Source organism: Zosterops lateralis, assembly GCF_965231275.1.
Source record: "Zosterops lateralis genome assembly, chromosome: Z".
Lineage (NCBI taxonomy): Eukaryota > Metazoa > Chordata > Aves > Passeriformes > Zosteropidae > Zosterops > Zosterops lateralis.
This window is the reverse complement of record NC_139800.1, coordinates 3109662-3133440: the sequence shown is the minus strand read 5'-3', so window position 1 is coordinate 3133440 and position 23779 is coordinate 3109662. Positions and strand designations below refer to the sequence as shown.

The 23779-nt window shown below is 34.4% G+C and overlaps 1 protein-coding gene across 2 annotated transcripts in view; it reads right to left on the bottom strand.

Moving 5' to 3' along the window:
* RFX3 (regulatory factor X3) overlaps nt 1–22859 on the bottom strand; it is a gene marked incomplete at its 5' end in the record, with an annotated part of 50940 nt that extends 28081 nt beyond the window's left edge. For both annotated transcript variants that reach the window (XM_083884336.1, XM_083884337.1), the window contains 3 exons: nt 5598–5856; nt 14393–14490; nt 22743–22859. In XM_083884336.1, coding sequence (XP_083740462.1) covers nt 5598–5856; nt 14393–14490; nt 22743–22859 — 474 coding nt within the window. The remainder of the gene's footprint in view (nt 1–5597; nt 5857–14392; nt 14491–22742) is intronic.
* Between the last annotated feature and the right edge of the window lie 920 nt (nt 22860–23779).

The following is a 23779-nucleotide window of genomic DNA, read 5'->3' as shown; positions in this document are numbered from 1 at the left end:
AGAAGGGCATGAGGGTGATAAGAGGACTGGAACACTCTCCTCATGAAGACAGACTGAGGAAGCTGGCTCTGTTCTGCCTGGAGAAGAGAAGGTTGTGTGGAGACCTCAGAGCAACTCCCAGCACCTGAAAGGTCTGCAGGGAAGGCGACTCTGGGGACTCTTCCCAAGGAACTGCAGTGATAGGAGAGGGAGTGATGGGTATAAACTGAAAGGGGAGAAACAAAGGTTGGACATTGGGAAGAAATTCTTTGCTGTGAGGGTGGTGAGACACTGGAACAGATGCCCAGGGAGGTTGTGGATTCCCCAACCCCTGGGGGTGTTCAAGGGGATGGATAAGGACTTGATCAGCCTTTTCTACAGGGAGCTGTCCCTGCACGTGGCAGAGGGCATTGGAATAGATGATCTTAAATCTTCCTTCCAACCCTTAACTATCTATGATTCTATGTTTATCTTCTTTGCTATAAGTTCTCAGACACAGGGTAAAATCAACTGATTTACCATCTTTTCCCCACATCATCCAGTTATTTGTATACCTAATGTCTCTCAGAAATGACTAAGCATTTTTCTCTGTGGTCATTTTCCCCACATTGGAAAACAAAACAAAAAACCAAACCAAACCAAACCAAACCAAAACAGAAAAATCCCATGGAAAAATCTGTTGTCAAGCTTGCCATAAAGACTTTTAAAATATATACATTCCACCTAACACTGAAAAACACATGTAAATACATCAGTTATTGGATGTAAATGCAATATTTGCACCAGAGAACCAAAATAGAGAAACTAAAAAGAAAATTTGATTCAGATTACTATTAAAATCAAATCTGAAAATATTTATGTCATGACAGCCTTAGATGGAGTGGTTATTTTAGGAAAAATATGTAATTCATCAAAAAACAAAGAAAACCTGTAGTCCTTTAGAAAGGTGATGCATCTATGCCATTAACAACCAGACTATTTTGAGAACATCATGGCAACTCTCCTGGCATCTAGTTTATTATGCATTTTCAAACAAAAAGAATTTGCACAAATTCTTCCAATGGATTGAAAGATGTCTACTTTTGACATCTTATGATTAAAAAAATTTTGTTAAAATCTTTTAAAATCAGAAACTGTAATAAACTGAGTTTTGAACAGCTCTTTTTTTTTTTTTTAATAAACAAATACCAGAATAAACATTAAACTGCCAAAATTGGAAAATCTAGAGTTTCTACAGGGGTTTTATGCAGAAAACACACTAAAAGCCAGCCTGTATCAGGCCAGTCTGTATCAGAGGAGAAGCAGAATGCACAGACAGAGGAAGCCAGAATGCAGTCAGGGTAGGTGTGGCTGACCTCAGTAGGAATCATTCTCCCTTTCCCTCACATTCCTTGTCTTGTGAAGATGACATAGTCTCAATGCAAGACTTACCGAGTAGCAGCAAGGCACTCATAGGGACAGAGAAATACATAAATTATTCTGATGACATTGCTACACCAAAACCTCTCTAAAGAGAAGGGGAGAAGCCATGATGCTCCACAGCTCTGAGGCAGAAACCAAAGCAAGATTATTTTTATTATTATATTTATCAAGGCACAAGATCCACCTGATACCTTTTTTTCCCACAAAAAAGTCATTGTGACCAGTTGCAGAAATGATAAGCAAATATCTTGCCTGTATATGATGTCAGACAAAATGATCTAGTTATCTTTTTTGCCTAAGTTTGTGCATCTTTGATTTGATCAGAAATGCTTTATTTTATGCTAAAATGGATTCAGCTACATTAAAATTACTAGAAAAGTTAAGAAATGGAGGAGGAAAAAGCTTCTGTACCGAGAAAGAAATTAATAAGTAAAATCTCACCTCAAACTTAAATCCAAATTATTACCTTTATGTCCTTAAGTAAGATTTACTTGTTTTTCTGAAATAGTTTTAATACTTCCACTAGCATTGTATTATCAGAATATGGTATTTACATTGTGCCTTCTTACTTCCTGTTGGTGCTTTCTCTCCAATAATTACAACATATTTTCAGCAGGTGCCATCCCCTCCTTTAAAGTGAATAGCAACTTCTGCATGCTGTGTTTACTAGCAGAACTAATAGTCTGTGGTGATACATCGTATCCACATTAATTTTGATTTTATTTTCATGCAGATTAAGATTTGCACTGAAGTAGGATGAATTTCTTGTAACAGCATGAGTGGAGACCTCCCATGGCTGGTGATGACTGCTGAATGACAACTGTAAATTGAGGATCAGTCGTAGAGCTTGTTAGAAAACAAGACTAATAGATGGGAGCCTCTCAATGACTGACAAGCATAACAACACATTTATTACCAGAAACTGTATGCATTTTTTAACCTTGTGATATTATGAAATGTGGTGATTAGATCACCTTTTTTTTCATCACAAGAGCAATCCTTAGGTGTTTACATAAGGGGGAAAAAAATGGAAGGTGATTTATATTTCATTATTAACATGGCAATCCAAATTTTTGGAGAGCTCCTTAAAGGTAGTGGTTCCTTATTTAATGAGAGCTGCCCAAACAGATGACTCTTTCATACAGGTTTCAACATGCAAATTTGTTTCAAATAGACATCCAGCCAGGCTAAATCAGTTCTTCTTCAATGCAATCACAATGTGTTCCTGACCAATCCACAAACGTACTCACATGAAAATGATAATTTTGGAAAGCTGCTTATTTACTGAGCATCTCATACAGAAGTTCTTAAAATCTGAATGCCTTTCTGGTTTTGTGAAAAAAGCTTTTTAGCACGTAGAGAAAGTAGTTTAATAGGCCAGCAAGGGATATAATGGGAATAAACAGTGAAATCAATGGAAATGAAAAAAGGAAAAGAAAAAGCTAAATGTTCTTCATGAATACCAACATAAACCACTACTCTATATATGTTGGCTGACAGAGCACAAGTCTTGATATTTTGGTTATAAAAGCAGTGCTACTGCATGCTATAGCTTAATAAGGAGAGCTTTCTTTTATGAATGTTTGACAGAGAATTAAAACAGATTAAATATTACAACCAAAATACTAGCTCTTTATTAAAATTCTGAAGCAGAACTCAGGATAACATTAAACCATAAAGAAAAAAGTGAAAATAAACTTAAGTTAAGAAGTCTGTTTTATTGAATTCTGCATAAAACAAATAGCTTACCTGCTGAAGAGTAAATTAGATTTTTAATTTAATTTATCTAAAGGACAGTTAATAAAATTTATCTATTTTATATATTTGACTTCTAACCTAAAACTTTCTTGTTTCCTTCTTTCTTTTAACTTAAGCTAGATGTATCAGAAAGAGATAACATCATTTATACAATAATTTGCTTAAAACAGAATGTAATGGCTTGATCAGTGGCAGTGATAAATGACAAAACAAGTGAAGTTATCAGCTGAAAAGAGTAAACAGAACTAGTACCTCTATGGCAAAATAAAGAGAACTTGTGATGACCACATATAAATATAAATAAATTCTTATTAATTTCTATATCCTTTTCCTCTATATGAAAATTTTCCAAGCTAATTCAAATTGTGAAAAATTTTCTGCATATTATTCTACCAAAACAGTCTGGATACAGGTTATTTTGATGGCTCCAATGTATTCTCTACAGGAAAATGAAGAGAGTTATTCTGTTAAAGATCAAATGAGGATCACAAGTGAAACAAGCTCTACCTATCTAAGATGCAATCCCATTGAAGTATTACATTGCTCTGTTTAACTCAGTTTAATTATGCCCCCTGGCAAAATTAAAACAGACTTGGTGCTTTCAAGTTAGTTTAAACTGAGCCTTTAGTGTTTCAATTAATTCTTGAACATTTCAGCTGAAACACACCTAGCCTAAAACTATGATCTAAAATCACTTCCTTAGCAAGAAATGTATTTCTGATGTACTCTAAGGTATCACTCTTATAGAACTATTTTAAACAGTAGAAATAACACCCTAAGAAACAGAGGAAATTATTTTAGTGCCAAAACGCAATTTAATAATTGTTGTTTAAATAGCAGTATTTTTCCTATTCTTGAATTGATACAGCAGTATAGAATTTATTCTGAGCAACTAAAACAAACTATTTTATTGACACACAGAGCAAGAGAAAAGTGCTGCTAGAGCCATGAACTTCAGCTTTTGTTCAGTATTGGAAAATTCTGCTTTTAATTTTTGGAAAAAAAAAAATCAAATCAGTTTTTAATTTGCAAAATATGGCGTGGAGTTCTGATATTCAAGTAATTCTAGGATTTTCAGCTTCAAAGTAACTCTACTGCTCTTCATTTGTGTTTACTGGATACATTTAATGTGAAAACATTTCACTTGTTTTCACAGTCAGGTATCTGAAATCTGAAAGAGGAATGACAATTTTTTCAGAAACTGTTCTTCTATTAAGTCATGCAAAATAAAGGCAAATGTTAATATACACTCTTTTTTATAACTCAAGTATAAAATTCTTTGTTGCTGTGAGAGCTCCCACCATATTCAAGTGGGATAGTTATACTACTCATGAATTATGACTCTTCACAATTTCTGTTTTCAGGAAATAATACTGCACAATTTTTTTGGATAAAGTAATAATTTCTTGCACGGTACCAAAAATTGTATTTATCCATACTAATCACCTTAAGCTTCAAATTGGAGAGAATTTTCAAATCATCTAAATTATCCAATGCTTTTACATTAGTTCCTAAAAATTGTTCCTTAACTTTACTGCCTTTTTGAATACTGATGAATCTGTATTTTCACAGATTCTTTATCTCTTTTCTATATTTTTTAACTGCTGCTACCCTATGTTTCACAATTGTCTTCCCCATTACTTCCTAATATCTACATGCAGACCAGAAATATTCAGAAGAATGAGGTAAAAATACTCCTTAGGGCAGCAAAGGTAAGATTAGTATAAACCCACTTTCCTAGCTGAAATATAGGCTGATTGAGTAAGTTCTTAGGTAAAGTTATTTCCATGCTCATGTTTATGTATCCACAATATTCTACACCACACTTGTAGCAGAATGTATATTCCCACAGCACTGTCAGACATTCTCACAATCAGCTTTTAATCTGGGACAGAATTTGGAGAATATGTATTAAGTAAGAATGAAGTGTTAAAACATAATACCTCGGTATTCTGAACAACTGGAAATTTTTTGAAATAAGCTACCAAAACTATACTAATATCAGGCAAACAAACTGCTTAAACACAGGGAAGTTACGGATACTGATCTATAATTTACATTATTTAGCATTTACATATAATATTACATGACATACTACATTATTTAACATTTACATCTACTATAGTTATGCTCAACAACCCTGCCTTTTTCTTACATTTTCAGTAAAACTACGAAATGTTAAAATTTAACATTTGAAACATAATTATCCACAAGCTGTCAAGGGAAAGTTATGCCTTTATAATTAAGTTTTCACAGCATCCTTTCTGCTGTATCTTATACACACATAGTGCTTTTCCTTACAAAAAGTACTATGTGACCCTTATTCTGACCAGGTAACAGCACAATGCATCCTGTCACAAGAGCTGTGTCAGTCTGCAGGAACATCTGAGTGTCTAAAGACAATTCCCAAATGTTTTGTATCAGTCTGAGATACTTACTGTCGCTGGGGAGGCCCTTGTTGTGTGAGTCACCGTGTGACCAGAGTTTTCCATGGAATTGCCAATCAGGTAGGTCCCTCCTGAGCTGCTGATGAGTTGCCCTCCTGTCACGCCCATCTGAATCCCTCCAGTGCCCACCATGCTGTGGGACGAGACCACTGTTGTCACCTGTGCAGAACTTCCTTGAGTGTCAAAATAGTTCCCCCCAGTGTTCTGGCTGTACATCTGGGTTTCTGTGTAAGGATAAGTTGTTGATCGGCTTCAGGGAGAGAAAAATAAAATAAAATAAAATAATAAATTAAAAAAAAAAAAGGAAAATACATTATATTTGTATTTCATTTGTATTTCATTTCATGTTATAACTCTAGAAATTGATTCACGGAAAACTAAAATCACAAAGATTGGCACACAATCCTTGTCTCCTCACGGAGTAACAGTTAATGAAGGCAAAGCATTAAATAACTAACTCAATGACAAGCCAAGTATCCTCTGAACATTACAGACAAACTGTCAGTCTTACACCAAGAAGAAGAGAAAAAGAAACAACAAAAATTGAAGGCAGGCACATAGAGTTAATCCAATTATTAATATATTGCAAAGTAATTTACAAAGTTCTGCCTGCATCAACATTTTTTTTAAGCTCAACAATAGAATTTTGATTTCTAGTTGGATGTTATATGTTTTGCACAATGTGCAGTTTGCAAAACTAAAAGCAATTCATATAAATGTCAGCTAACAGAGTCCAATGTTCAAGAATACCCTGCTGTCTATTGTTTTTAAATTCACTGAAGCTCTTGATTGAAGCTTGAAGATCTGAGTCTGCTGGTATTTTGGGAAATGCAGTTATTTTTACAGGGCAAATTCAAAATTAGACATGAATTCATGTAATGATAAAAAATGGCATTTAAGAAATAAAACCAAACAGAACTTTAACGTGTAAAATGGTCTCAAAGATTAAAGAAGTTCAAGGAATGCAACAATAACATTTTAAAAATAATTATCAAGTATGAAACATTCACATGTCATTAACCAGTTCACCCTAATAAACTACTCAGCTACTGAAACCTTTTATATGTTTCATGTTTTTATTTACTTACTTGGTATAATTATTCTTCATGTGTTATCATCTACTTATAATTTTTGAATTTGTATTTGTTCCCACAAACTAAATTTGATATTCAACTCAACATATTCCAAAATCATGAAGTAAATATAATTCATTACTTCAAAGACTGCATCTCTGTATGTTGACAAGCATGATAACAAGTAATCAGTTTACCCAACCATTAATTTTCTTATTTAAGCATAAAAATCTGTAACATTTCTTGTAATCCACAGGCAATACCAATTTATATAGCATGTAACTAAACAAGTTAAAAAGACCCCAACAAACAAACAACAAAACCCCAGACACTTTTGTACAGAAACACAAGAAGTGGATACAATATTTGTGTTTTATGCTGTAAGCTGGTGATGAAGACACCTATGCAAGAACTTAAAGTCAGGCTTTTCTTCCCCTTTATCTATACAAATTTTTTTTATTAATATTGAGAAAAAGTTGAGGGAATTTACTGTTGTTATTTTTTTAATTATGAAAACCTATGTAAGATTACTTAATTAGTAAACAACAGACCCAGAACTTATAATTTCTTCTTTATTTTCAGAAAAGCATTACTTCTAAATAACTGAGGAACATAATAGTACCTCATCAACAACCAAAGTGAGAAATTTTGCTTTATTAACTATGGCTACAACAGTTTCTCCCTTCCCCAGCAGAGACTTCCAGAATCTCCAAAACTGAAGTTTTAAAATATGAAATGTTACATAAGCCTCAAACTACCTTATTCCCTCTTACCCCTGTTTAAGCTACTTAGACACTTTCCATTTTATTTTATTTCCATTTTAAACCTCAAGATCAGCTGCAAAAAACCTTGAAGCGAATCCAAAAAAGTTGCCTTGCAGTCTGCTGAAAACAAAGCCAAATAGTTCTTTTCTCTAACAGACAGACATTTAATCCATTAACCTTTCTTTTGGAAGTTAAAATCAGTTGATCTTTGCACTGCAATAACCTATGCATGTATTGAGGTACTGTGCAGGTCTTGATTAATCTGTTCTCTCTATTCAAGGTATTGTGGTGATACCTTGTGACACCTTAGGGATACTGTTTATCTGAGAACTACAGGAAAGATCTGCTGAGTTAAGGTTAGAAAAAAAAATATCGAGTCCAAAACCATCAACTGAAGGCTGCCATCTTCGTCCCTAAATCATTTCCCCTTGTGCCACATCTAGATATTTTGTGAACATTTCCAGGGATGGTGGCTCTACCACTTCCCCAAACTGCCTCTTCCACTTCTTGATCACCCTTTGTAGCAAAGAAATTTTTTTTTAATGTCTAACCTAAGTGTCCCTTGGTCATTCATCTTGTGATGAGCACAATAACCACCAGCAGACTGGATGTTGCATCTATCTTCACATCTGTGAACAATGCCATGCAGCAGAGGACAAATGCAGAGATTTGTTGTGATGTAGGCTCAGGGGAAAAACAGTTCATGGAAATAAATGATCACCAAATGATTGACACTGTAATTTCTCCCAAAAGAGGAAAGAAAAATCTTGGTATCAGCTGTCAGTAAGGAAAGTAATGAAAGGATAAAATCATTGCTTGACAGCAAAAATAGACATGGCTAGAAGAAATGTGCTGTACAAAAGATGCAAGGAGAACAAATCTCGCTTGCAAAAGTGGAATTGAATATTGGAAGCAATGCAAATCCTGGAGAACGCTTCAAATTTCAAAGAAAATTAAGTCACAGACTTGGTGTGGAATAGGAGATGAAATATTTGTTTCCTTTTACCTTGTTTAGGTATATCTGTATATCACATGTATCATCTGTAGACCTCTGTATGACGCAAAGTCTCTAAATAAGGACTGATTGTAACAGAGCATCTATTTCTGCTTATAATAGCACTCTGTATCAGTGTATCAATGGGACACATCCATGGGTCTGCTCCAGAATAAACACACTCTTCTGTTTGGTCCAACAACCAGCAGGCTTTTCCAGAATACCTGACCATTGGAGATGATTTAGCAAACCTTTCACAACAGAGATCAACTGTGTACTTAAAAGTGAGATGAAACTGTTATTATTACATACAATAATAATTGAAACTTAGCAAAACGTTTAATTTAACCAAAATTATTCAATATGGAAATTAAAAATGCAGCTGGATATGATGATATTTTGGAAAGCAGTTTTGAGAAATGATGTTTTCAGAAAGCAGACTTGAATTCTTTCAGGTCATCACACATGGTAACATGACCCTTTAAAATAAAGTTGCAGCAAAAAGAAAAGTAACTTCAAATAAGGAAGTGTTCTTCTACTTTTCCACAACACTTGTAGCACAAATACATTATACTTTCTCAAACAGCCTGACACATATCATAGTCAGTTCCTTCCCACTGCAAAGGTTGTAAAAGCTCTTCTCTCCTCTAACAGCTGTATATAAAATTGCCCAGGGAGTAATCTCAAAGTTTTCTTGCTCTTTATGAGAACACAGTGATGATTAACTCTTGCTTGGGATGGCAGGAAGGCAACAGGACCTGATAGTTCCTATTACTGAAACAACGTGGAGTTTGGAGCTTATTAGAATGTGGCATTAGAAAGCCTATCAGTCAGAAGTAAATTTAAAGTGTAAGTAGTTAGGCTGCAGAATCCTAGTTTCCAGAAGGTTGTGCAAACTAGATTGTGTTTACTCAGAGCAAGCAACAAAAAGTCAGGCCCTGTGTGAATTCAATTCAGATTAAACAAGCCCACAACAGGTGCCTGATGTTAAGATCTCACACTAGAAATTAACAATACCAGCAGGAGTTGGACTAGCATTGCAAGGTACAATAATTCAAGGCATTTCATATTATGCCTCATTGCTTGCTTACATACCTTTTATAATGATTTACAAAATATAATGTTAGAAATAAAAGAGATGGAGTTCTGATACAAAGTTGTTTAAACCATTATTTTTTTTTTTGCACATGAAAAAAGAAAAGAATTAATTTCTATATTCAGTAAGCCCCAGCATTACCATGCAAATCAATTGCAATGTGTTTCCCTACATTACAGATTTTAATATAATGTTACAGAGCTCAACTTTTACAGACACTTTTGTCTCTTCAAAGACATTGACATTCTGAAAAAAGGAAAAAAAATAAAAACAATGGCACAGCAAGAGTTGTTCTTGTTCTTGTCCTCCCTTAATTTTCAGTGTGCACATGCACACATTGGAAATAATTTATTCCCATCTGCACCTATGATTAGATTCTATGTAAATACCTGATCCATTGACTAATATGTATCAGTGGTCAACCTCAGAAAACCTCCAAACCAAGAAATTCTTTCATGCCAGAACAATATCCTCAAACTTCTTTAAGGTTTTAGGATAATTCTGTGGTCCTTAAGCTAATAATGAGCATCACAGAAACTAGAGAGAACAGAATTCTTTGTCTAATACTGGAGAAGACCTTATAACAGCCAGATTCTGAAGGTGATGCATCCTAAGTAAAGGGAAGAAAAGGAAGGGCCATACACCCTGAGACAGTCACAACAGAACATAAAACAGCCATTAAATTATGTGAGGCATTCATTAGCCTTAAAAAAGACCTGAGATCTTCAACACTCAGTCCAAGCCCATTCTCCACATGGAAACAAAGCAATAAAAGCACATACAATGCACAGCTAGGGAAAACTCTGCAAACTTAGGGGAACATAGTAAATGAAAATAAAGGTGAAATTCTATAAATTTTATCCCCAAGATCTTTAATTTAGACAGCTAAGGAAACATTAATTACAGATTTCTGAAATTATGATTAAGTAGAGTAGACCTACAGTCCAAGAAATATGGTATTGGCACTGTTAGGAACATGTCAAAGAGTACACACTAACTCTGCAAGACCTCAGGAGTTGGGCTTGTCAGGCTGTCATAGTCTCAGCTTCTCTGTCTCAGTCTAGAGTTTTTTTCCAGCTCTGATTACTGAACAATTAGATAAATGTTACTTAATCTGTTTCCATTTTAGCTTAGCTTTCTATGATTGTGCAGCATAAAACCTATAATTAAAATGCTGAGGCATTGTTCTGTCTAATAGACATTAATATCAAATAGTTTTTCTGTACACAATAAACAACTCGTGACCCTAGATCAAAACTGCAGCAGGGAGGATCCTGAGTTACTGGCATAACAGTATTCAAAAAGTATCTATTCAGGCAAAAACAGACCACATAAATTCAGATAAACTATGGAAATGGAAACCAGTGAAGAAGAGATGAGGAATAGACTGTGCTGGAACACGTTAAAAATAGCTGCAAGTGGAGCCACCCATCACACATTGTCCACACATAACTCCTGTGTTAGTGGTAAATTCCTGTGATTCTGGTAACTCAGACAGGAGTCATTCACTTTAGTATGTATAAGGGAAATAAAAGGAAAAGCATAATGCCAGAGAAAAGAGGGATGGATACTAGTAACTAGTAGGAAGATAACAACTTTATTGATAATAATTACTTTATTTAACCATTAAGATTCCAACAATGATAACAGTAAATTCTTAGGTTTGCATAAATGGTGTGTTTTGCCAACATAAACACCACAAATTGTTGTATGACAAGTTGGTAAAGAATGTGGTTTGGATCCAACAGCAATCCTTGCACATTCCCAGCAATTAAAACCCTCTTTGCAGCATCAGAACTACCAGGTAAATGGCTACATTTTATTCATATCTTACAATTTGTAAGAAGAAAGTTCAGGTGTAGTATGTGGAACCAATTGACTTGTTAGCAGCAAGTAATAGTGCTGCAGTAATAGTCTTAACATATTCTGAACAGCCAGGTAAGACTGTGCATGCCACTGAAACAACAATGCACTTTTGTTTCAGGATAGAGTGACATGCTTGACAAGCAAAACTGTTGTTAACTAGAGACAAATGCAGATAACATAGTTCAAATATTCTCGTATCATACAATATATGTGACAAGTTGTGGGCTACATTCTTTGTATTATTATATTGACTCCAAGTATAATAAAACCAAATAACTTTTAAGTGCAGACAAATCATGATATAAAATGCGTGGGAAGAATTGTATTATAGGAAGACAACAGTTACACCTGACAAAGGCTGTGAAACCTGACAAACTTCTTACTTCTATAATGTAAAGAATCTGGTAACTTCTTCCTCATATTTTATTGTAACTGCATCCTTTGTTGCTATTGTATACGAATGTAAATCAATGCTGCTTTTCAAGTGCTGTATTTTAAAATAAAGGGTAATTCTTTTGCAGAATTGTAGAATGGTTTGGGTCAGAAGGGACCTGAAGGATCTTCTAGTCCAACTTCCCCCACCACAGGCAGGGACACCTTCCATTAGTTCAGGTTACTCAAAGCTCCATCCAACCTGGTCCTGAACAGTGCCAGGGATGGGGCACCCAGAGATTCTCTGGACAACCTTCCTCACCACCCTCTGAGCCAAGAATTTCTTCATAATATCTGATCTAATCTAACCTAAATCTCTCCTCTTTTAGTTTAAAACCATTGCCCCTTTAGCCTATCATTATCTGCCTGTGTAAGAAGTCTCTCCACCACCTTTTTCGTAAGCCTTCTTTAAATAATGGAAGGTCACACCAAGCCTCTCAGCCTGTCCTCATCTCTCCTCATAAGAGAGGTTCTCCAGACCTCTGGTCATCTCTGTGGCCCTCCTCTGGACCTGCTCTAACAGATCCATAACTTTCTAGTTGCAGAGAACCCCAGAGCTGGACACAGCATTCCAAGTGGGGTCTCATGAGAGCAGAGTGGAAGGTGATGTCATTCATCAGGCATGCTGTGACAATTTATTCCAGAGATTCCTGTATCAATTAATGTCATCACCCTAACTGTGGTTTGCAGACTTCTCATTCCATTACTAGAGCAGTAACGTTGCTTGACAGATTGCAGAACAATCCTATATCTGATTTTGAGTTAGAATTAAGATTTTGATTTATCACAAAATATAAAAAAACATATAATCATAGGGAGACTACCCAAAATGTGGTGCATAAAAGCATATGGGAAATGTGCTTTACTATACAGAATCTTTAAAAAGTCTGAGTAGAAACACAGACTGGGTCCATTCTGCAATGAAATGATAGAGATCCTAATCTTTAGAAAGGTTAATCTTCCTATAAGGATTGAACAACAAATTGCTTGTCCACTACATTGCTGCTCACAAAAACACAGGTAAAATCTTCGTTGTAGGAGGAAACAATAATCTAGATTTGGCTCACATGCTAAAAAGATCTTTCTTCTTTTATATCCTATTGACTGATTTTGCAGCAACTGACAGAGGGATTCAGATATAGAAACACAAAAAAAAATAGAAACCTGAAGGTTCATACCAAGCATTCAGTCACATCTGCTTCTGTTTTTCCCTTGGACTGTAATCAGTAATGTAGCCAAAAGTCCCAACAGCACACAGAAGAATTTAAAAGTAATGAATGAAAAGAGAAACTTGAAAGATAGCTTATTTAGAATGACCTCTTTTGGAAGCTAATAGTAGACTATCATGGTCACCATGATGTTGTGCTGCAGTAGGTCTGTGCTGGTTTTGGCCAGAGTAAAGTTATTTTATTCATAGTAGAGAGTATCAACACCATTTGTAGCATAAGTCTGAAACACAGCTGTGTACTATTTACTAGGAATAAAATTAATCTATCCCAGACAATATCAGTACAATAAAGAAGCCTAATGCATATTTAAAATACATTGTTTAGGGTTTACAAGTGAGAAAAAATACCAGAGAAGACAGTATGTGAAAAATAAGTAAATTAAAAAGAGATGACCAAAGAACGCAGCCAGTTGTTAGCATTCTAAATCTCAGAATCCAAATAATATTATTCTTTTGAACTGCTTTTGGATTACCATCAATAAATAAGTACCTTCAGACAATCAAAATGCTTTCTAAATTGTATTTCTTTGTAAAACCAGTCAGAAAGCAGAAATGGTAAATGAAAAAATGACGTTGAGAAGCTGCTTTCCAAGCAACACAGTTTACTTTAAAGTTCAAGCCAATTTCAAAGGTGGTGTTGCTCCAAGCCTGCTATTAGACTAGGTAATGTCCACAGGTCAGATCAAATCTAGATTTTTTTTTTTTTTTAAGTCTTTCTTAGCTTGTCTATTGAACAAAAAAACTTGATGATAAAAAGCTTGCCCAGGAAAGCAGGATAGGCACAATCATGTGAAAAAAGATAGTAAAGAAACAGCAAAATGAGACTGCTGATTTCCTTCCTCTGCTTTTCCTCATTCCTTTGGAAAAAACCCCAAACTGATCTCATTTTATGAAACCCAGGAATGGAATGACATTACTACCTCCTTTAGATAGTAACTACAGCTGCTGCACCTTTCTATCTTTTGCCACTAGGATTGCAACCAAGAAGACAGAAGGCCTTGCCTTTTGTCCCGAGGACAGAAGCTACACAACATGTCTTTCAGACAGAAAATACCCATGAACTAGAAGATACTTCTTCGAACAACACTATGCCATACAGGGTGCAACTAAAACAATCACAAGAATTCTACTTGCACAAAACTTCCACCTCAATAAAAACAAATAGTGCGAATTCACATCTTTAGCCAAAAAACTATTTTGACACTAGAAGAACTGCAAATAACTATTTTTTCTTTCCAATTTAATACATGGTAGTTGATAGAATCTAACTGAAAATATGCATTTAAAATCACATTTTAATTAACATTAAAATTCTGACCATTTTCCAACTTACATAGCTCCGTTAGTGTAGACTGTGTCACTTCCCTCCACATACTGCACCTGGGCTGGGTAGACATGCTGTACCTGTTGCACAGTCTGTACTTGCTGTACCTGAAAACAAGAAAACCAGAAGTTTGGCATATCATAAAGAAGTACCAATGCTCCAGTGCACTTAGTGGTTTCTAAGCAATTTGGGGTATTCCTGTTTTCAAAATTACTAAAGGTATATCACAGCACTAGCAAAGAAAATTACTCTTCCTCCACAATATTTGTGCTGTAAGTTTGGTAAATGGAGCCCTAACACTGAAGATGCACATTCATGAAGCATAAATATCTTCAGTGCCAAAGACAGAACTAACTGGACAGCACAAAGATGAGATGAAGTGTAACTTTGCTTTGCACCAAACTGAAGAATTATATTTACTACAGAAGAAAGTATTATTTCATTACACTGATTATAATGATATATTTTTATTTTTTATTATTTCATTTAACTCCTAAATAGTACAAGCCTTAAAATCATAGCTCAAATATGTTGCACTAAGTTTAGAAATAAATGTTCTCATTAAGATGCTTTAGCTGTCGTTTAACTGGAGTTAAATTACACTGATACAAGATTTTTTTTTGAGGTGTACAATTGTGGTCAAAACCCCCAGTCTGAGTAACCTCTTTCCCAGAATATTATCAGCTATTAAAACTCCAACACTGTCTGGTTTTACTTCACTGAACTAAACAGCAAGAGGCAGTAAGGCATGGATTATCTTCATGTATTGCTAAGGTCAGTTACTCATCAATTACTTTGATTCATATACTATCATAGGAATGTTTCAGGTTATGTGAGTTTTCTCTCCAGTCTCAATTTTTTGTCTTCTGCCACAGTAAAGATGAAGAATTTCACCTTTTACACCTTCCATCTTTCAGAGAAACCATATTTTAGCCCAAGAGCAGTCCAGAATCTAAACATGTTAAAGGACATGCAGAGACTTCACAGATTGACACAATTTTACCCAAGAAATTGAATCACTGAAGTATCAATGCACTTATTTAGTAAATAGATTTAACATTATGTGACAAGAATTGTTTTCATATTTATTGTTATAAGGCTCCTTCAATCTAATCCAGTTGGTTCTTAGGACTGCAAACACCATAATCCCAGATCAGTCTGGGTTTCATGCATTTAATAACCCCTCTCTAAGAGCTCTTTAAAAATATCCTAATCTAATACTTTCACCTGTGTTGTGTTTTAAAAAGTTCTACAAACAAGCTCATTCCCTACTTTTTCATCATATGGACTCTCGACTTTGAAACAAAAATATAGATTTTCACATAAACTTTCCCTTAGATTGACATTAAAACCAAAATTCTGAAAAAGAGACAAAACAGCCAAAGTTTAGAAGGCAGCTATACTACCATGATGAAAAATCAGATGCTTCTGTCCATTAACAGCAATGAGACAGAACATGATGGCTAATGTATCTATTAAAATCCAAAGTTTTCTGATTTTCCACATGAATCATTACACACATTGAGAAATACACCTGACATACAATTTCTCAACTTCAAAAAGTATGCTTTGAAGACGTTTGCTTAATTATTAAGGGAAGGCAACTGTGTACATTTCTTCTCCTAACAATATTTAGTTATTTAACAGAAAGGTTCAGTTCTCAAAGTAAACACAAAAAACTCTAACCAAAACTATGCATATTACTAAGACCTTAGAAAATTCTTTGAATTAAAAAAATATAAATAGCTCTATTGTGCAAACATCTTCCAAAATTAAATTACTTCTATTCCCATCGCTTTTGACTTCATAACTTAAATTAATTGAAATCATAATTTCATGGAATGGGCTTGATCCAAATCCACTGTAAGAAAGACCTGTAAGCTTGTTATTAATTTGTACCTCTCAATATTCAGTTCAGCCAAACTATGACAAAATGACACACTCACAAATAATTGGCCAAAATACTTATGCTCTTTATTGTGAAACATATATGCAACTTACTGTGATATTTTTTAAATTTAACTCTAGGCACATTTCTTCCTTTTGGGTGAATCAATTCTATGATCTCCAATCAATGGGAGAAGGGGAGTTATTGTTGATCAGTCTATTACAGAACACCAAACTGATGTACTTGACCTATGCTGTCAGAAAACATCTTGAAAAGAGGCTTTGTTCTTAAAACCAGTAGCTTGTCACCTGACATGGAATGGATCTGCCCCATTTTCTCTCTCAGTAGCACAGCTGGGGAGAAACACTGTGGAAATGATGCTGTTGTCACTATCAATTCCACGTTGTCATCCAACTGCTCCCAAAATGCACTTTGTTCCCCATTCACACACAATGAATATATGGCTTAGTTCCTATTTAAAATAACCCACACTATTTTGCTGTTAATAAAGGAGGCATGATTTTCTTCCTGTAACCTGCATATACTGAATAAAATGGAACTCTACATTGTGTACAAACACAGCATTTAAACAGAGAGGTCATGTTCCCCTTCTATGCAAGGCATTATATCCCCCCCAATATTCTTGAATACAAGCTGCTACCCATTTCAGAAACATCAGATTCACCACAGTGCAAGACCTTTCCATCAGAACTGAGAGGATGTTGCAGGGACAAAGTGTGTACACAGCACATCAATGTTTGCTGTCTCCTGGACAGGAAACTGAAAAAATCCAAAATGTTTCTCTTTTAATATGGAGTAAAGAACAACAAAAATATAATAATTTACCATGGAACAAAATACCAAAATCTGTTAAAGTTAAGATTATCATTGCTTAATTTTAATTTTTCAGCAATTTTTATGTAGGTTCTTTACTAGCCTAATATGTAGTATTACTAGAAATTTCAGGACTGTTTGTGCATAAAAAGTAACTTATTTTTTATAGCAACATTTAAGAATGGATATGCTACAGTGCTATTAAAACATTGTACCTACTTCTGAAAATCAAAATGTTTTTCCTTTAACACTTAAGTTCAATAAAATGAGGGCCATTGAAATTTTTTTTTCCAATAGAGTAATTTAAAGACTTTACAAAAAAACTTACTTTGCTTCAGCTTCTCTGAAACTCAGTACTGCTACAGTTAAATTCATTATCCTGTCAAAGGAAGTTGTAGTCACTACAAGGTATTGTAATGTACTAAGAACTTTAGGGTAGGGAAGGTTAGAGGCAAATATTTTTCTTGTCAAGCTATGACAAATAAAATAAGTAAGGAGCCTTTAGGATGGCCTTGTATATGAAACCTCCACCACGATGAAAATCTTTGTTATGTGATATTTCCAACACTAATTTTATTTCCTGTTTTATTTCACTTTTAATGCTTTAATGAGAATTAAATCTAGTGCTGTTGAATTTTTTTTATTTTTTTTTTATCTTCAACAGAAAGAAATGAGATGTGTGTATTTACTCTCTATGAGTACAAAATTATTTGAGAGAAGCTGGTTTTGAGGAAACAAAAACCAACAAAAATTGTGGAAAATATGAGTGAGAAGAGGTTTTTTCCTTCACTTCTGTTTTATCATTATCCTTTCACCTTTTATTAAGCTGTTAAAGAAGTGGTATCAGCTAAGTCTTGTAGTTTTGGGGGCAGAGCAGAAATTGTTGACCATTCTCCCAGTGTTTTCCAGAGACCTAAACCTAAATTCCTGAATTAAAAAATACTCCAATAATTAATTGAACTGGGATCAAAACAGAAAACATAATAAAGTATTTATTAAAGAGCAGCAGTATGCAAGTTCAAAAACTATATTCTAGGGTGGACTGGTGAACTAGGAAGTGTAATTTTCATTATTGTCTGGCTGAAAAAAAGAAAATTAACAAACTTGTATAGCAATTTTTGACTTAAATAAGGTCCAACAGAGCTTTCAGTCCTCCTGCTTCAGTGACTCTAACCTGAAATAAAAAACTGGAATAGGATTAGAAGCAAGCAGCTGAAATGTTGCAGGACAGCAAGAGGTGAATGAAAACTCATTCCATTATACATGTATAACTATATTTACTAGGTGAAGAAGAAAAAAAAAAAAGGAAAAAAATTTGTATTCTTAATTATACTACCTCAGAGGAACAAATGAGGGACTATGTTATGTTTTATCTATGAAAGTTTGTCAACAAAAATAAAGTGCATAAAAGCATACTGAAATGTTGAAATTACACTGAGGCATGAATCAAAATGTAAGAGTGAACTTTGATTTCTAATAAAAAGTGCTTCTGTTCAAAGTAGTACTGAGCAAAGACTAGAACAACAGAGTAATATATATATATATATCAGGAGTTTCAAATTCCATTTTAAAAAGAACATATAATTATCCACTGTGTCTTTGCAAACAGCTTGGATGTGCAACATTTTCTGTCCTTGGAGATAAAAATAATTTTTTCCTTCATTAGTATGGATTACTTTTGGCAAGTAACATATAAATAGCACATGCTGTAATATTCTAAGCACATTCATATTTATATAATGGCTAATGTCAGCTCATGATTATGTGTTTCATATGCTAAACATGATTTTGCATTAGGAGCAATTTTGATTAGCACAAGTCTGCATCTCCAGTTAATGAATGATAAAATGCCTTGTGAATGTGATGGCCACCAAATTCAGTGGCAACGAAGAAATGCTTTGCCCAGCTTCAGATGCATGGATATATTTTTTATAAAATAGCTTATTTTTAGTTTTATTTCTCCAATTCTTCCATATTGCATGGCACAAACTCAAAAGTGAGTTTAATTTTGCATCATTAGAAGCTCACTGCACTGAGCTGAAGACTGCCTGTTGAAAAAGCAATGCTATATTAATGAAAAATTAACCCTGTATTCAAGAAAACAGAAGACTAAGAGAATTCCTCAGGCCATTTAAACAGAATTTAATTACACTCACACATTTTTGGTCTTACTGTTTTTTACTTTTTGCTTCTTATTCCCCTCTATCCCATCTCAACAGTGACTTCTGCTGTGCTGCATGAAACCAGCTGCCACTGGAGCCACTTTTGCAAGAGGAAAAATCCAGGTTTTCATAAATGGTATCTTTATTGTTCCTATCTCAGAGCATTACAGGAGACTTTTATGAGCTGCATATTAATACCAGGGATTTGTTTTAGCTGAAAATATTAAAAGTTACTCTTGGTTGTTCAAAAGACAGGATGCCTGAGTACTAACACAGGTGAAGAGAAAAGGCTCTTAGTCTGTCCTTCCACTTACTCAGCTTGTGCTTCTTCAGGGCAGAAACATTTCAGTTTGAAAAAAAGAGTACATTTTGTGTGCATAAAAGAAATACGATGTCGTGAAATCAACCCCAAATTAATGCATTCAGGCAATGTCATTTAAATATGGTGTACATACAGGAATAGAAACATGGGAATCAGACATTTCTCTAGAAAAATGAAATACTATACATTGCTTTAATATTAATTGAAAACAAATTCATCTAAAATGGCATTACCCACTAGAAAGCACTAATAAATTACTGCAAATCATAATATGGAAGTTTCAGCTTATATCAAATTGTTTTGTATACTCATGTTACAATATCCTTGAATTTAACAAAATCCCAGAAGTGTCCCATTGTTTTTAGCAATGTATTTTCACAAGATAATATAATAAAAATTTGAATATTCACAGGTAATTTAGATACAGCTAAATCATTAAGCATGTCCATTATATACTATAGAAAAAAAGAAACTATATTTTATATACTCTTGCCTAAAATATTCTTTCCAGCTTTCAACATTGGTAACTTTGACTGTGTAGAAATAGTAAGTCCTCCCCCTGCCATCAAAAGAATGTCTTTATTAAAATAGCCATTATAATGGCTTTCTCCTAATTTTCTTTAGGCAAATTGGCCTAAAGAATTCCTACTAAAGGTACATAGAGACAATATTAACTTTAGGCCAATGCAATCTATACACAGGTAATTCCTCAGGACAGATTATACCTGCAATTTCCTCAATGCAGTGATTGTTTTTATATTTGCTATTCCTTTTTTTTTTCTTTTTTTTTTTTTTTTTTTTTTTTTTTAACTCTGAAATTCAAATTACCTATCCCACCTACATTCTTCATCACATTTCCTGCTGGCACACCATATTCACAGCTTCCCTCTTCCCTTCCTCCTCACTACTTCCATAATCTAATCATCTCTCCCTACACATATCTCCCATACATATGTGTTTATATTACTGCAATACTCTCTGCACTGGATATCCCAACATTCTTGTTGGATCTTCCATCCCTGATCCTTCAGATTTCTTTTCTCAAACATATGCTGATTATACAGTCAGTGTTAAGAGTCAGTCAGAAAAGTATAATTTACTATGTCCAAAGGGAAAAACAATCCAACATAATGCTAGTGTACTCAATACAAGGTGATACTGAGAGGTAGCAGTATAAATAGATGCATGTAGACATGATCAGGAACAGTTTTACACACTCAGGGCAACAAAAAAATACTGTTTGCTGTTCTTATTAAGGTATAATCAAAGAAGGAAAAAAACCAGTCTGATCCTTGGCTTCTACGTTTTGACACAAGTGTGACATTATTAATGGATGACTAGCATTACTTTAGAAAAGATATAGACAGTTGGTGACAAAGATTAACACATTATTTATGTGGGAAAATACACTAAGGAAAATTCCCAGTCTGACTATTCATGAGACTCTCTGGCAGTCACAAAATCCCAATGCAGAGACTTCAACTGCTGGGCCTGAGGCCCCTCCACAGCAGGTGGCTCCAGCCAACAAACAAGGAGTCAATTCTATCTTAGAAAGTTTCAAAAAGGTAGAAACTTTGTACAAACAAAGTTTACAAATACCAAAGTCCTGCTCATTCGTCATTTTACTCTAAGAGCGGAACACAAATGCATAGAACCTGACTTTACAGTTCAATCAATACAAATACTAGAACTGCTCTGAAGTATCCTATATGGCACTAACTTTTTGATTTTATATTTTATATAGGTCACCAGTTTTCAGTCCTTCACACAGACCAGGACTTCATAAAATCAGTATGTAATATTACACCACTGTATATAAACAAGAAACCATGTAGCACTACCAAACTCCCATCTTATATCTGAAAAAGTGAAATACAGGAATAGTACAGAGCAAGTGGTATAAACTACATGTATTAAACATCTGCTATCTTGTATCTGTAAAAGTGAAATACAGGAATAGCAAAGAATAAGTAATATAAACTACACGAATTAAACATCTGTCATCATGAAAGAAGATATAAATCCAACAAATTATCCAGATTGTATTTGACAAAGGAAAAAAAGTATTTCACTCACAAATCTTACAAAAGAGTTATAGACAACTCTCCTACAAAGTTTAACAAAGTTCAAGCATCATACTACAGTAATGGAACTATGAGGCACTACAAACAGAGTCTACACAACAGAAAAAAAGTATTAGTGAAATGTATGAGACTGTGAAACACATATATAAAAATGCACTGAAATATAAGAACTCAACAAATGCAGAAGAGTTTAATTTAGAGAGAAGTGCTCCACCAGCACAGAAATGAATAGCACTATTTAATAAAAATGTCTCATTCTCATATTACTGATTTGGAAAATGGGAAGTTAGATTTTGGTGAAAAACATCAGATGTCATCCAGAATACCCATCACATGAACAGCTAATTTCTGTGTTTTCTTGGAAAAGTCCTGGACAGCCATTATGGCTTTCACACTGAGTGAAAGCCATTTTCCACCTCCATACTTTTCCTTTTTAGCTCCCCATTTTCCTCTGCTTCTATTTCTTCTAAAGCTCACGGGCGCTGCATAGGAGTAACCACCTCATGTAACAGAACAGTGCACTATGCTGGGTGCTACACAAATTATCTTCCCTCCTTGGCAAATTTACATTATGAGTTATTGTTTGTCATACCACAAAAACTTCAATGACATTGTGTATATAATCTGCAGGCAGTCAAGCCCATAGGTGCAAAGAACAGTGCTTTTCACATTTACATTTGTATTGCACTTACTTGGACATCCAAACAGATGAAGAAATTATATAGTCAAAAATTTGAGAAACATATGCATTATTAAAAGGAAAAAATGTAAATATTCAGTAACATAAAGCAAACTTCTGTGAGCTACTGCATGAATTATATAATAAATAACAGCTAGAATCATGCACGAGTACTACCAGAGCTTGTCAGGTGCTCTAGTTAAGGAACAGATCCTGAAAATAGCTTGCTTTTCTCTGGTTATTTTAATTCCAGCAAACTAAAATTGATAAGAGCAGAGCAAAAGTTCCTTTAGCAGTCTTGCACAAAACCAAGCTCTTCGTTATGTTGCAAAGAACTATTATTAGGAATATATATTTTTTAAAATCTTTTCAAAATTAACAGCCACATACCTGTTGCTGAACTGGTACCTGCTGTACTACCTGTGTGGGCACTGCTGCCTGGCCAGCCACAGATGTCTGTAAAGTCACAGTCGAACCTGTATCCGCCCCAGTCTCTGATGTCTGCATTGTGATCTCTGAATAAAATTAAAATATAAAATCAGAAAGTTAGTGCACAAATGTTTTTTTATTTTGCCACCCGCATTAACACACTAATTTGTCCCTTATTTCTACTAATATTTTAAAATTAGCTAATACAAGTCTTGTTATGAGCCCAAAGATTTTTTCCCCCCTACTAGCACATGAGTTTGTATAAATGGAGTTTTATGTTATTTTTATCTTACTTATACTTGAAATATCCTTTGCTTGCATATGAAGAAACGTGTCACTTATCTGAGCTTTGTCACTTTAGGAATAACTCAGAAAAATTAGCATCATATCTTCTCTCAGTTTGCAAATAAGTGGTCAGCATTCAAAACCATTTTTTCTCTGTCTTACTAATTACACCAAAATCTCTACACGTTCAAAGTTGAAGCAGGCCACAGAGTGAAGGCCTCTGCTCAAAAACCAAATTTTGAAAAGCATCTAATGAGTCCCAGTGAAAAAATCACTCAAATAACCTTCTTCAGTAGAAAGCATTAAAGCATTTAGTAAGAAACGTTTTTGACACTAAAACCATTTAGAAATACATAAATGGAAGACAAGTGCCTACGATCATGGCCCTGATGTTTAAAGGGAACAACAAAGTTTGGGTAGAATTAAGAAAAGGTTCAAGAATCAAGGAAAATGCCTGACAAAGAAAACTTATCAGAAAGACAACCAAGAATGACATGCCTTCATATGAAACATAGATCATGAGCTGCAGATTTCTCAGTTTTGCACACCCAAAATGACACTACAATTGGCTGTTGACAAACCAAAATTAATTCAAAATTGTGAATCAGCCTTTTATTTCCCTTTCTTCTTAAATTTCTTTTCAGCAGTGGATGATTAACCAGTGAAAATGTTAAACAGATGAGGCACGTTCTTCTTCACCTGGTACCTTCAAA